This window comes from Poecilia reticulata, chromosome 4 (genome assembly GCF_904066995.2).
Source record: "Poecilia reticulata chromosome 4, P_reticulata-male-v2, whole genome shotgun sequence".
NCBI classification, from domain to species: domain Eukaryota; kingdom Metazoa; phylum Chordata; class Actinopteri; order Cyprinodontiformes; family Poeciliidae; genus Poecilia; species Poecilia reticulata.
In genome coordinates, this window is record NC_088833.1 from 23,654,057 (window position 1) to 23,667,557 (window position 13,501).

Sequence of the window (13,501 nt, forward strand, 5' to 3'; positions counted from 1 at the left end):
CGTCTGGAGGGGGCGGCGCGCCGATGTTTTGCCATACACTTCAGCGCGCCTTACGCTCCTTCACCTCGCGCACATAATGATGCAAATGTAGCGAGTTTTACCCTTCACGTATCGTCGCCTCGGGGGGCGAGTTTTCTACGCTCCTTCACCCTGACGTTCCTTCGTTTGTTTATGTTTTCGCATCCACCTGAATAATGTGTAGTTGCGCCACTGGGAATACGTTTTTCCAATATGGACAGGGAAGCTAGACGGAACTAACAGGCCAATCCTGAAGAAGGAAAAAAAAATTGCATGAACAATTTTGCAGGAAAATGACACCCAGTGAATGTAACAAGGTGAGCAATGTTAACTTAGTCTTTCAGTTGAATTATTGTGTCTAACTGCTGTGGGTATTTATGATGTAGAACAAATTCATTTAGAGATGCCAAACTCACTTTCATTTTGGGCCGTATCAAAATTATTTTTATTTGTTTATTATAGAAAAGATTTACAAAAGCTGAGAAAATGAAACATGAACAGAATTTGACAAGAACCAGGAGAAAAGAGTTCGGGGGAGAACCTTGGCAGGAGCCAAAACGAACAAAGCACAGAACACCGGGAAGAACTAAGAAACCCAAAACAAAGGAATGAACAAATCATGACTGAAAAAATGTCTAAAATCAACAGCCATTAAAACAAAAAAAAAGAACATGACATGACATGACAAACCATGACAAAAGTGCACTGAAGCTTAAGGTCATAATCATATAATCCTGTTTGGCAACATGAGGAAAAGCTCAAGGGTTGTGAGCAGTTCTGCATCTGTTTTATTTACTTTTTATTGACTGATTCATTCAGCTTTACTTTTGCCCCACTGACTCGCACTTATCAGTGACATTTCTCCCAGTGGCAGATTATCTTTATCTTATCTCCAAAACTTTTACATTACCTCTGAAGCTGGAAACATCCAGCGGCTTACACCAGTCTGAATTTCACAACAGCTTTTCTCCCAAGCTTATCAGGCGATATGCTGATTTTAAAGACAGAGGTAAAACCAAAGCTTTTCATTCAAGATGAACTTTGTTAATCCCAGAATTGGAAAATGATTGAAGTCAAGTGATTATAGATATTTGTGAATAACAATAAAACATGAAAGTTATGATTTCATCACATGCGATCATTTCAAAGCTGTTCCTTTGGTCATTTGTGCCGTCTATTATATCTTCTCACTTAAACATACGTATTACATGCTTCTTTTTAAGGAAGTAAACATTACATCAAAAACATTTCACTGTAAAAAAATATTAAATGGACATGAATTACAACCAACATAAATTAACAAGTTATTGATCTACTTCCCATCAACAAGGTGGAAAATTTAAGCAAAATGTTCCATAGCAGGATGAAATGTGATTTAGATTAAAAAATAGCCATTTAAGTCACACCGTTCCTTCCTAGCATCAACAATTTGGACAGCTTTATTTCGACACAATTTGATATGTTAACTGCTGTAATGCCAACAGGTTTTAAGACACGGCTGCCACTGAGATCTTTGATTTCAGAGACAGTGTGATGGGTGCAGGCGTTTCTGTCAACACTTCTGTTGGTTTAACGCTGTGCGACACAGAGGCGGTACGGTTTGGGATAATGAGTGGCTCCCAGTTTGTACTCCAGACTGGGCTTCTCTCCTGGAGGAGGTGAGAACTTAAACCTCTGGAGGAGGGAGGTGAAGAAGAGGAACAGCTCCATCCTGGCCAGCTGCTCCCCGAGACACACACGTTTACCTGAGGATACACAACACAACGCCATAGCTACACAACTGTGATGTGGCCACACTGTATTCTGGACATATCTGTGTCAGCTTCTTATCTACTGTACATAGGAAGAGCACCATTAGTGGCAATTTGTTGGCGCTATTTTATCTTCAACTTAACAGAAAACAAGCAAACACAGGAGCAGAATTGTCTAATAACAAAAACACTTTAGTTTGGCTACAGGTTCATTAATTTCTGGGTCTGGAACATCACAATCTCTTTTCTGTCTTTAAAGCAGCACTTCATATTTAAACCAAGTAACGAAAAATCTAGTTATCCTATAACTTTTCAGTAGCTATTAAGTAAAAGCAAATTTGAGCTATTTTTATTGGTCGCTGATTGAATTGTTCCTTCTTTTTTTTTTGAATAAGGACAAATAAATATTATGCAATTAAGCTGAATTTCGTTTTACGAAGACTCAAGTAGAAATAAAGTGAATTTTAACAGACTGAAACTACTACCAACCTGCAGAAAAAGGCATGAAGGCTTCTCGCTTCCTAAATTTACCGTCCTGGTCCAGGAAGTGCTGAGGGTTGAAGGAGTGTGGCGTCTCCCACACCGACTCATCATGGAGAACAGAGTGAAGCGTCGCCAAGACCATGGTCCCCTGGAGATTGAAAAAAGACAAGTCGCTCAGTCAGACATTTATTTATGCTCAGTTTGTCAGTAGATTTTTTTCTGTACAGGAAGTAAAACAAGATAAATAGGAAATAAAGGTAAGCAGTCTGCACCCATTTATAAAAAACCTGCAGGGGAATTATTAGGTAGCAAAGTTACCCATGTAATACCTAGTATTCAAATCTTGTTGGGTATTTTTATGGCAAAGAAATATTTAAAAAACAATTAGGAGTAAATTATGAATGAACAATTCCGTTTAAAGTAAAGTAATTGGTTTTTTTCTTTAGTTTATTTCTGTGTTCCTCAATGTGTGGGTTTGTCAGGAATAAAGGCTTTGCTGAGAAAATGTTAACGCCCAATCAGTGCTCCTGAACTGAATACTGTCCACTGTACCTTTGGAATAGAGTATTTATCCAGAGTGGTGTCTTTGGTCGTCATGCGGGCCACATTCAGTGGAATGATGTTTCCCTTCCTCTGTATCTCGTGGATGACGGCGTCAGTGTAGGGCATGTTCTCTCTGTCGGTCACCGCGGGTTGCCTGGATGGACCGATCACAGCGTCTATTTCAGCCTGGACTTGCTCTGAACACACAAATAACACAACTGACTCTTGAGTCTGAGCAGTGGGAAAAATTAATGCTTTCCTCTATTTTTATATGTATATTTCCGTCTACTGAGTGTTTCTCACACACCTTGTATGTCAGGATAGTAGATCATGTACAGCAGCCCCCAGTGCAACGTGGTGGTGGTGGTTTCTGTCCCAGCAAAAAACAGGTCCAGAGTGCAAGCACTCAAGTTGAAGAGATCAAAACCAGAATCTTTGTCCTCTTTCTGCCAAAGATATGAGAGACAGGAGTGACAATGTGTCTACATACTTACTATATGCATTGTGCTGTTCAAGCTTTTCAATCTCCCTTTGATCTCTTAAGATTTAGTCAGAATTTCTAATGTTGTTTTGAAGAGAAACTCAAAAGTGCTTCTGAAGACTTTCATGTCCCTGATTGTAATGGTTTATTCTTGCTACAAATGAGAAATATGGAGGAAAATGTCCCTGTACAATCACATGACCAAGTAAACTTCAGTTGTTATAAAAAATGTTGTATACAATGTTGTGCTCTGAGAGGCTGCAGCTCTGAGGGGAGATTTGTGGGAGCAGGAGTTTAGCTGCCACCGAAGATTCAATGATTCCTCAAACGTGCATGTAAGAATTAAAGCAACACTCCATGTATGTTTTTGATGAGGGAATAACTTTATAACATAATATGAAGCTAAAAGGTCAATTTTACATCATATCCTCCATATAATTTTAGCTCTTTATGTATAAAGTGTTGTCTGTGTAGCCTCCCGTGCTTAGTGCAGAACTGAAGCAAAAATGTAATGGACACTGACATGAGACTATAGGCTATAAACCCAAACGTCCCAAACAGTCACATAAATATATGTAATTTATTACTGAATTCAACACTTACGTCTCCCATTTCTGCCAGGAAGGAGTCGATGTAGTCTCTCGGTGATGAGGGATCAAAGTTTTCTTTGTGCTCTTTGATACGGATTTCTATAAAGTCAGTTATGTTCTGTAGAAGCACAAATATTTTCTTTTGGGGTCCAGGTAGCCACTTCATCACAGAGGGAATCACGTTGTATATCTGAGGATCAAAGAAGATAAAATTTCATCCTTGGTGAAAAACCTTTAGACAAATATTGTTTTGCTGAATATACAGTAAAGTACATTTGGATCTTCTGTCTAACAATTTTCGTTTTGGGGCATTGAAACTATAACTACACTTTATCTGCATTTGTGTGCAAAGAAGACTTACCTGCACCCACAAACCTTCCTGTAAGCGCAAAATCTCATTCAAGTTCTCAAGGATGGTCTGGTACTGCTTGTCATTGTATTCGTATCGACTCCCGAAGACCAAACAGCAGATGATGTTGGACACGGCGTTGTTGATCAGCGCCTGGGCAGAGAAACGCTTTCCTTTCAAATAAAAACAGATTGCAGAGTCAATAAAAAAATGCGTTAAAAACATGAAAAAAAAGATGTATAGCTTGTAATATTGAAATAACAGTAGCAGACATACAATAATAAAAAACAGAGTAAAGGACAGCATATTATCAGATAATTTTTTTTTTTGTACCTTGTTGATCGGCAAAAACTTCAGTGAGATACTGGCACTCCTGCTGGATGTATCGCTCCATTGTCTTCTTCCCCAGACCAAAGTTCCTCAGCGTATGAAGAGCAAACCTCCTCTGCACTTTCCATGGATTACCGTTTGACATCACAATACCTTTTTAATAAATAAGTAAAAATAGAAACATGAATTAGCATTCAGGTCAGTGGAGTTCCATCCTCACCAACTCAACATTGTGACACCTTTTTAGACAAAATTAATTACAAATTTAATAAACTATACCTTTGTTCTTGAAAATCTGAGAAAACAGTGGAATGGTGGGGCGATCCATAAAGTCCTCTCCTTTTTCAACAAGGGCCTCTTTCACGTGTTTGTAACCGTTAACGATCACAGCTTTTCCCCCAAACAGATGGAGACTGAAAACGTTTCCATATTTTTCTGCAAACTGACCAACAAAAATGATAGCATGAGCTTTATTACTTTCTTGAAAAAGACCTGGCAATTAGTGGTGCACCGATTGCAGTTTTCTGGCCGATCGCCGATCATTGATCTTTTAAAAAGCTTAACCTGCCGATTCCAAGTTTGGCCGATACCAATTTTATTTTGTCTGAAATGTTGTATAATATAGCAAGAAGTTCTTGAGTTGGCAACAGTGGGGTCACTATTGTTAATTGTAAATATACAGACATGACTTGGTGGGCCTGTCTGTCAGTCAAACCTTTATCACCGGAGAGCAAAAGAGGACAGCGGTTGATTCTTAGAGCTTTGCAAAGTTAGATAAGATCAGCCGGATAAGATTGGCTTCATATGTAAAACTCGGCCGATCACCGTTCTCCCAAAATTAAGTAAATTGGCACCGATAAATCGGCTGGCCAATAAATCGGTGCACCCTTCCCGGCGATGCAGAAATCAAACATAAGAAGAGAGGGAGACATCTGCTCTTTCACCAAAAACACTCTTTCTGTTTGCCCAGTGACTATTGCACAACTGAAATGTTGACTTCACAGGATGACAAACCTGAATTTGAAGGATGCGAATACTAAAAACTTCAGGCCAGGACAACAACATACTATAGTTACAAGCCAGACCACTGAGGCAGACATGGGTGTTGTTGGTGAGCATAAAGTTCTGTCAGAAAATGAGTTGTTTTAAAACTGTTCTTACTTTTTATGTCTTTCTGTCAGTACAAACAGTTCCTGACATCCACAGATAGTTTTATCAAAACAACCTAACACTCCTGTACAATCATTAACTGCAGCAGCCACAGATTCTTTTTTTATCTGTGTCTGTGACATGTGAATTGATCCTTTGATTATGTGTTGATTATGCATTAGGTTGAAAAATAAATTTGGATCGCATTAGGTGCTGTTGTGGGAAATACTATGAGTTATATGACTGTTGCTTTAAAATCTTTAATACTTAGTGCTTTTAACTTCTAGAACTCACTATCCTCTATATGGTAAATTACCTATTCCTCTATTTAAACTATAATAAGTAGATGAACACAACTTTACATCATGAAATACAGTTTCATTTTTTTCTGTGATGTATGCAAGTCTATGCATGGTTCACACTAGACCTTATGTGGTTTATTAAAAAACGCACCACAACCTGACCATCAAACTTAATTATGTTTGGCCTGACGCGAAATTTGGGAATTTATAGTCCCAGCATGCTGGGACTATAAATGTAAACTCTAAGCATCATAATTTTACTATATGTCTGTCAATGTAAGACCTCACACCTCTGTGAACTGCAGGTGAAGTCTAGCAGGGCTGATGTGATGAAGATCTCCGATAAAAGGAAGAGCCCGCGGTCCAGGAGGAAAGTTTTTCGGTTTTCTGTTCCGTAAAATATCGCTCAACAGCAAAAACACGAAGAAAAATATTAAAATACTCCGTGTGTCTAACCATTCCAAGCCGAAAAGCCTGAATAACGCCTCCATCACACCAACACCGTGCTGCAGTAACAGAGCTGCGCGTCTGTCAGATGAGCTATGTAATATTGAAACTACCTGGTTTTCAAAATAAGAGCATCACCTGTGTCTCTGTGCGAATGTTTAAATCTTCTACGGCCTTTTAATCGTGTGGGACAGAACACCTTAAAGCTATAAATATAAACTATGATAGTTCAAAACATGTCATAAACATATGTTTATGACATTATGACAAGCAAATGTTCGCACGACGTCCGTGAACGTAGTTCCCAATTAATTAAAATTTTTTTGCTGTCATTTCACTTGATTTAGTTTTTATATCTTTAGAACCTTTATGGCTGTTTTTCTCTTTTATCAAATTGCTTTTTCTTCTTATACAAAGTGCATACTTCTGACTGTTGTTTGAACGTCTTCCGGACGTTTTTATAAATGCTGCTTTACAAAATTCCCTAAACAAACGTAGGCATTACAAAGAGCCTATAGGCAAATAGGCCTGAGGTTGTTATAATAAAAAAGCTGCTATAAAAGCAGTTCCCAAGTTCAACGTTTATGGCTAAGATTTTTTTTTCTGTAATTGAAACTTATGTAATCACATTTTTTTTTAAAGCCAGATTAAAGTTGAATGAGGAAATAAATAAATAAATAAATAAATAAATAAATAAATAAATAAATGCTGTAGAAATGCAGTAGAAAAAGTACAGGAGAATTCAGATACATCTTCCAGCATCTTTTCTCACCTAGACTCATCTTCTCCTCACCTAACTGAGTTTGTGAATTTTATTGGAATGACCATTTTTCTGCAAGTTATCACTCCCATTTATGATTTTCGGCCATTTTATTGAGGGCTTATTTAAGTTTTATTGTAAGCCTTCTCATAATTTTGAACCAGTCTAAATATGGTAAAATTCTGGCAGCCACAGCTGCCAGTATTTTACAGTAAGTTAGAGATAGTTTTTGTTTTGTCTTTTTATGGTGTGGAGAGATTGAGGAAGTAATCACTGGCATTCACTCCATTCCATCACAACAGTCTTTATTAAAGCAGGGAAGCCATTTAGTTTATTTTCAATGAAATTCATTTCACATAAAAAACAAAACATGTATTAGTAAACAGTTTTGTGCACACACTGTAAATTGCATAAAACCATTTAAAAAATGAACAAGCAGCATTTATTTAAAAGAGAACATTTCTTTTGGTTTTTCTTTTCTTTTTTTCTTTTTTCAGACACACAAACATACCACAGAGTTAGCTTTCTTCAGAGGATCTAGTCTGATTTCCTCACTGTTAGTGTAATAACAGGTTTAAACACCCAATGAGATCAGCTCAATCATGCGCTTTCATTTCAGTGTGAGTAGATCGACAGCAGATGCAAAACACTTGTTTTGGTTTAGCGTGGAACGGCACAGAGGCGGTAAGGTTTGGGACAATGAGTGGCTCCCAGTTGGAACTCCAGACTGGGCTGCTCTCCTGGAGGAGGTGAGAACTTAAACCTCTGGAGGAGGGAGGTGAAGAAGAGGAACAGCTCCATCCGGGCCAGCTGCTCCCCGAGACACACACGTTTACCTGGAAATACACAGCACCTCATTTTTCCACTGTGGTGTAACTCTGCTTGGTTCCTCCAGAGGCTGGAGAGAAGTTATATGATTGGATTAAGAATATAAAATGCCATCATACTTAAATTTTAAATGCCAAAACCCTCTTTTGTAGGGAAATTCTAAACATAAACTCTGTACATTTATGTTCGTGATGGTAGAACAGAAAACATTTTTTTTTCCTGACATGCCACCAAAATATTGCCTTATAGTGACTGCTGATCATAGGGACACATCAGTGCAGATTGTACTTCCAATACATGTTTATTATTGCCAAGGCATGAGCAAAGACTTTTAATTTTTACCGTTGACTGAAAGTAGTTGTTGAATTTTGTAGTCCTGTCTTGAATCTGACAGGAATTTAAGCTGTTTATCCTTAGACAGAGAAAGATTTACCTGCAGAAAAAGGCATGAAGGCGTCTCTCTTCCTAAATTTGCCGTCCTGGTCCAGAAAGTGCTGAGGGTTGAAGGAGTGTGGCGTCTCCCACATGGACTCATCATGGAGGACGGAGTGAAGTGGAGCTATAATCAAGGATCCCTTAAAAAAGAAAAACATTAAAAATTGTTCTTCTCAGTGCTCTACTGCCATTTACAGGGTTCTAACTAGCTTCCTACAGAGTATAACTTATAAGCTTGTTTGGTTCACAGTTACTTGCCATATTTCTTAGTTACCGCCGTAGTGTAAGAGGCAAATAGACTCAATTTAAACAACACTTTTCTAGTCATGGCGGCCATTTAACGAGCCTCAGTGGACCACGTTTACCTCATGGATTTCACAAACACACATATACATAGACTGACAGGCAAATTGTAGGAATGTTGGGGTTTAGCACCTTCACATTAACATTTGGCAGGAGGAAGTTGGACCTTGACCAACAACTTTTGGATTGCAATAATTAGGCTACTCACTCCACAAGGCCACAGTCACCCTCATACACCTAACTTGGTGTTGTTTGGTAACAATGTTCTTTTTTTTTACATCTGATATTTAATACCTAATCTATACTCTAAATTAAATAATGTGGGTCACCTTTGGAATAGAGTATTTATCCAGAGTGGTGTCTTTGGTCGTCATGCGGGCCACGTTCAGTGGAAGGATGTTTCCCATCCTCTGTATCTCGTGGATGACGGCATCAGTGTAGGGCATGTTCTCTCTGTCGGACATGGCGGGTTGCCTGGATGGACCGATCTCAGAGTCTATCTCAGCCTGGACTCGCTCTGAACACAACAAAAACTAGTTTTTCTATCGTGTACATGATCTCTCCCAATAAACACATAATGCAAAGGTTTGAGGAGATGCATGCAACAGCAACAGATTTGCTTAAGATATTTGTCTTATACGAACCTTGAATCTCAGGGTAGTAGATCATGAAGAGCAGCCCCCAGTGCAACGTGGTTGCTGTAGTTTCAGTTCCAGCACCGAACAGATCCAGAGTGCAAGCGCTCAAATTGAAGAGATCAAAACCAGAATCTTTGTCCTCTTTCTACCAAAGACACCAGAGACAGGTGTTTAAATGTTTACTATATTTATATTGCTGCTCCAGCATTTTAAACCACCTCCAATACTTACTTAGCCAGAGTTTCCAATGTTGCTTTATACTTTTGCAGACTTTAATGTCTCTGCACAGAAGCATGTGTGCCAATGAGGAATATGGCCCTCTAGTAAGATGTGAAAACTGATGCTGTCAGACACTCTTTATCAAATCTGACTGAATTTAGGCTGTTTTGTAAAGAAAACCCAGGCCAAATTTTTCTTACATGTGTGAAGCTGGTAAAGAAATTTCACAAGACTTCAAGTTGTAGTTGGGGAGAAAGTGTTTCCACAAGCTATTGACTCAAAGAATGACATATAAATTCAAGCACAACTTTCTCTGTGAAAAACAAAAAGACATTTTATAAAAATTTAAGTCCATTCATCTTTTCCCTGCTACTTTGAAATTGTGCTCTATCATGCGTTGGTCAATCTCATAAAAGCCAATAAAGTTCATAGAGGTCTGTGATTGTAAGATTACAAAATGTGAAACACTTCTAGGGGCATAATAATTTTTGAAAGGCAATAAAGAACTCTAAAAATTATGTTCAAAGGCAGCTTTTTATGTGTGTTAAGCTATTTTCCTCTGTTGAATGTAGATGTGGTTCAACCCTTCTGTTACCCTCTGTAGATAACAAATGGAAAATTAATAAAATAACATTTGTGAAGCTTTCAGGACCCGATGGGAACTTATGATCAAACAATTCAAGAAAGTCTTGGCTAATCGAAGGTAAAACATATTCAAGACATTGAACATTTCACGTAATGAATACAGGAACCCAAAACTCACCCCTCCCATCTCTATGAGGAAGGAGTCGATGTAGTCTCTTGGAGACGCTGGGTCAAGGTTCTCTCTGTGCTCCTTGATCCGAATTTCTATAAACTTAACGATCTTCTCTAAGATAATTAAGATTTGTCGATGAGGTCCTGGCAGCCACTTCATTACTGAGGGGATTGTGTTGTAAATCTGAAAAGCAGAGAAGATGCATCATTTTTAATGTAAGAAATTGTTTTAATGCTAATATAATATGGATATGCATTAATAGCAATTAATAGCAATGGAATTTTTAAATGTGTTTTGATGACACTTGTATTCATTTTAAATAAACTGTATGTTTTTTGTTGAAACCAGTAAGGTGCATTTTGTTTTTCCACAGCTTTGAGAATGACGGGCCTTCATAGACAAAGTTACACTTTTCCAATCCTCTGTCGCTCTTAGGCTGCAGCTCAGATAAAAGACTTTCATCGTCAATGCTTGCAAATAACACTTTTAGGAGAGAAGGCTGACCTGTACGAGAAAACTTCCTTGTAAGCGCATAATCTCATTAAAGTCAAGGAGGATAGTCTGGTACTGCTTGTCACTGTATTCGTATCGACTCCCGAAGACCAAACAGCAGATGATGTTGGACACAGCGTTGTTGATCAGCGTCTGGGTATTAAATGTCTTGCCTTTGAAATAATAACAGATCGCAAGCTAAATAAAACCGAGAAATAATATTCGTAAAAAAAAAAGATGAAAAATTATGCAAAACTGCAGCAATGACAAATTAAATGTTTTTTAATGTGGTTGTTTGGTTGTTTTGTACCTTGCTGATCAGCAAACGCCTCAGTGAGATATTGGCACTCCTGCTGGATGTATCGCTCCATGGACTTCTTTCCCAGACCAAAGTTCCTCAAAGTATGAAGAGCGAACCTCCTCTGTACTTTCCATGGATTACCATTAGACATCACAAGACCTTTCAGAAATAGCAAACTGTGTCAACATTGAGGTTTGTGGAGTCAGATACAAATGATACTGCTTGACATGAAAGAGTGACTTAGAAAAAAATCAACAGGAACGTAACGAGACACCAACACCTTTGTTCTTGAAAAATTCAGAAAACAGTGGAATGGTGGGGCGATCCATGAAGTCCTCTCCTTTTTCAACAAGCGCCTCTTTCACGTGTTTGTACCCGTTAACGATCACCGTCCTTCCTCCAAAGATATCGAGACTGAAAATGTTGCCATATTTTTCTGCAAACTGAACATGGACAAAAAGATTTCTGTTTTCAACAAAGTGACATTGAGACACAGTTACTGCCTGAGGAACAAGTTTTACTATTTGTCCAAAATTCAGGACTATTTGAACTTATTCATCCATTGTCTTCCATTCATGCAAGGCCGGGTCATCATGGGTAAAAGGACCAGCAGGGAAACCCAGACATCCATCTATCCTGCTGTACTTTCCTCCTCATTTTGCAGCACAGGAAGCAGCCACACTGCTTCAGTGGTGTGGCTCCCTCTCCCTCTCCATCCGGCCAACAACAGTGAGCAAAACACCAAAATAGCTGAGGCAGAGACTGACTCCTAACTTTGAAGGGCCGTTGTCTGTCTTTACGTGAAACTCCAGAGTCGGAGGAAGTTGGTTCTATAGCCCGAGTCGTGTGTGTGATGGTGAATCCGACTTGAAATTGTTCAACCTCACACACCAGCCCTCAGTGGTCAGAGACTGCTGCAAGTCACCAGTACCACCAACCATCCAAGGATATTGCAAACAGTTTACTCAGGTTATCTTTATTTGATTAGAAAAATTGTTTGATGGTACAATAAATTTAATGTGATGAAAGATACATTTTTTTAAAGAAGGCTTGAACACTTAACATATCACCATGGCTGAGTTCATTAAAGTCTCAATAAGCAAAGTAAAAAAAAAAAAAGAAACAAAGGAGAAAAGAGGAAGAACATGACATTTCTCTCTAACTACTCTACTCTTACTGTACCTCTGATAACTGCAGGTGAAGTCTGGCAGGGTTGATGCGATGAAGATCTCCAATAAACGGCAGAGCCCGTGGTCCTGGAGGAAAGTTTTTTGGTTTTCTGCTCTTTAAGATATTGCTCAGCAGCAGAAACACAAAGAAAAATATCAAGACGCTCCTGGTGTCCAGCCACTCAAAGCCAAGGAGACCGTATAAAGCGTCCATTGTTCAACTCGTGCTCTGCTAACACAGGTGCAGCTCTGTGAGATCAGCTATGAATGAAGCAAAAGAATCTCTGAATCTTTATATCTAACCATTTCGTTTACCGGTGATAAAATTATTATGCACTGAGTAACTGTTGAGTAAACACATCATGCTCTGCAAATAGGACAAAGGTTGTGAACATAAAAGCTGTAATAAAAACATTAACGAGCCTCTAAGTTTCTTCTTCGATCTGTAATCTGAAGTTCTACGTTCTTGATGCTCCATCTACATTTTATAACTGTGTCTGTGTTCAGATAAAAAAAAAAGCCATGTAGAAAGTCAAAGTAACGGACATAAGTGGGGAGAGTTAAAGTGCACACCCATAAACAAAGTACAGATGAATTTTTGCTAATACTGTGACTCATTATCTGCCTCTGACTTGATTAATTCATGTGGTATGAAAGACTGAAGTAAACAATTCAAGAGAAAAAAATTATGTTCTCTTTTTACATTGCTAAATATTCTCCAGTACGACTCGTCTTCAGTCTGTTTCACGTTCTTACTGATCGCTTCAAGCAGCACACATTCTCCACACAGCTGCAGAGAAACCGTAGTCAAAAAGTGCTTTGTTTAAATCGTCCAGACTCTGCTGTATCTTCATACAACATGGATGCAGGCTGCATAGTTTCCCCCTCTGCAACCAGCTGGAGCAGGGCCAGCTCCTGCATGTTTTTCTTGTTGCGTGAGAGTCCTGGGAGGGAAAACTGTTATGCAACGTCCTCAGAGTCACTTCTCACCCAGTCTGCCCGCCACCACCTTCATCTCTGTTGAAACTTAAGCTTTTTAATAAAGCATCTTTCAGGTAAATTTCAAGCTATTTCGATCAATTAGATGCACCGGTCGGCTGCTGCTGAGTTTTCTGTGGCTGCTTTTAAATCGGCTGCTTGTTGTTTGGACTCGAAA

General features: G+C 38.7%; 2 protein-coding genes across 2 annotated transcripts; both read right to left on the reverse strand.

Annotated features, from left to right (window-relative positions):
- Positions 1-369: 369 nt before the first annotated feature.
- Positions 370-6,712, reverse strand: LOC103463739 (cytochrome P450 2J2). The gene is made up of 9 exons (XM_017304482.2): positions 6,287-6,712; positions 4,825-4,987; positions 4,549-4,698; positions 4,228-4,388; positions 3,880-4,056; positions 3,103-3,241; positions 2,805-2,992; positions 2,259-2,400; positions 370-1,763 (listed from the first exon to the last, which is right to left on the reverse strand). Exons 1-9 carry the CDS (start codon positions 6,485-6,487, stop codon positions 1,588-1,590), a joined length of 1,497 nt encoding a protein of 498 aa, XP_017159971.2. The 5' UTR covers positions 6,488-6,712; the 3' UTR covers positions 370-1,587.
- Positions 6,713-7,482: 770 nt separating this feature from the next.
- Positions 7,483-13,450, reverse strand: LOC103463738 (cytochrome P450 2J1-like). The gene is made up of 9 exons (XM_008407297.3): positions 12,359-13,450; positions 11,457-11,619; positions 11,186-11,335; positions 10,888-11,048; positions 10,390-10,566; positions 9,414-9,552; positions 9,099-9,286; positions 8,465-8,606; positions 7,483-8,039 (listed from the first exon to the last, which is right to left on the reverse strand). The coding sequence occupies exons 1-9, from the start codon at positions 12,557-12,559 to the stop codon at positions 7,864-7,866; spliced, it is 1,497 nt and encodes a 498-aa protein (XP_008405519.2). The 5' UTR covers positions 12,560-13,450; the 3' UTR covers positions 7,483-7,863.
- Between the last annotated feature and the right edge of the window lie 51 nt (positions 13,451-13,501).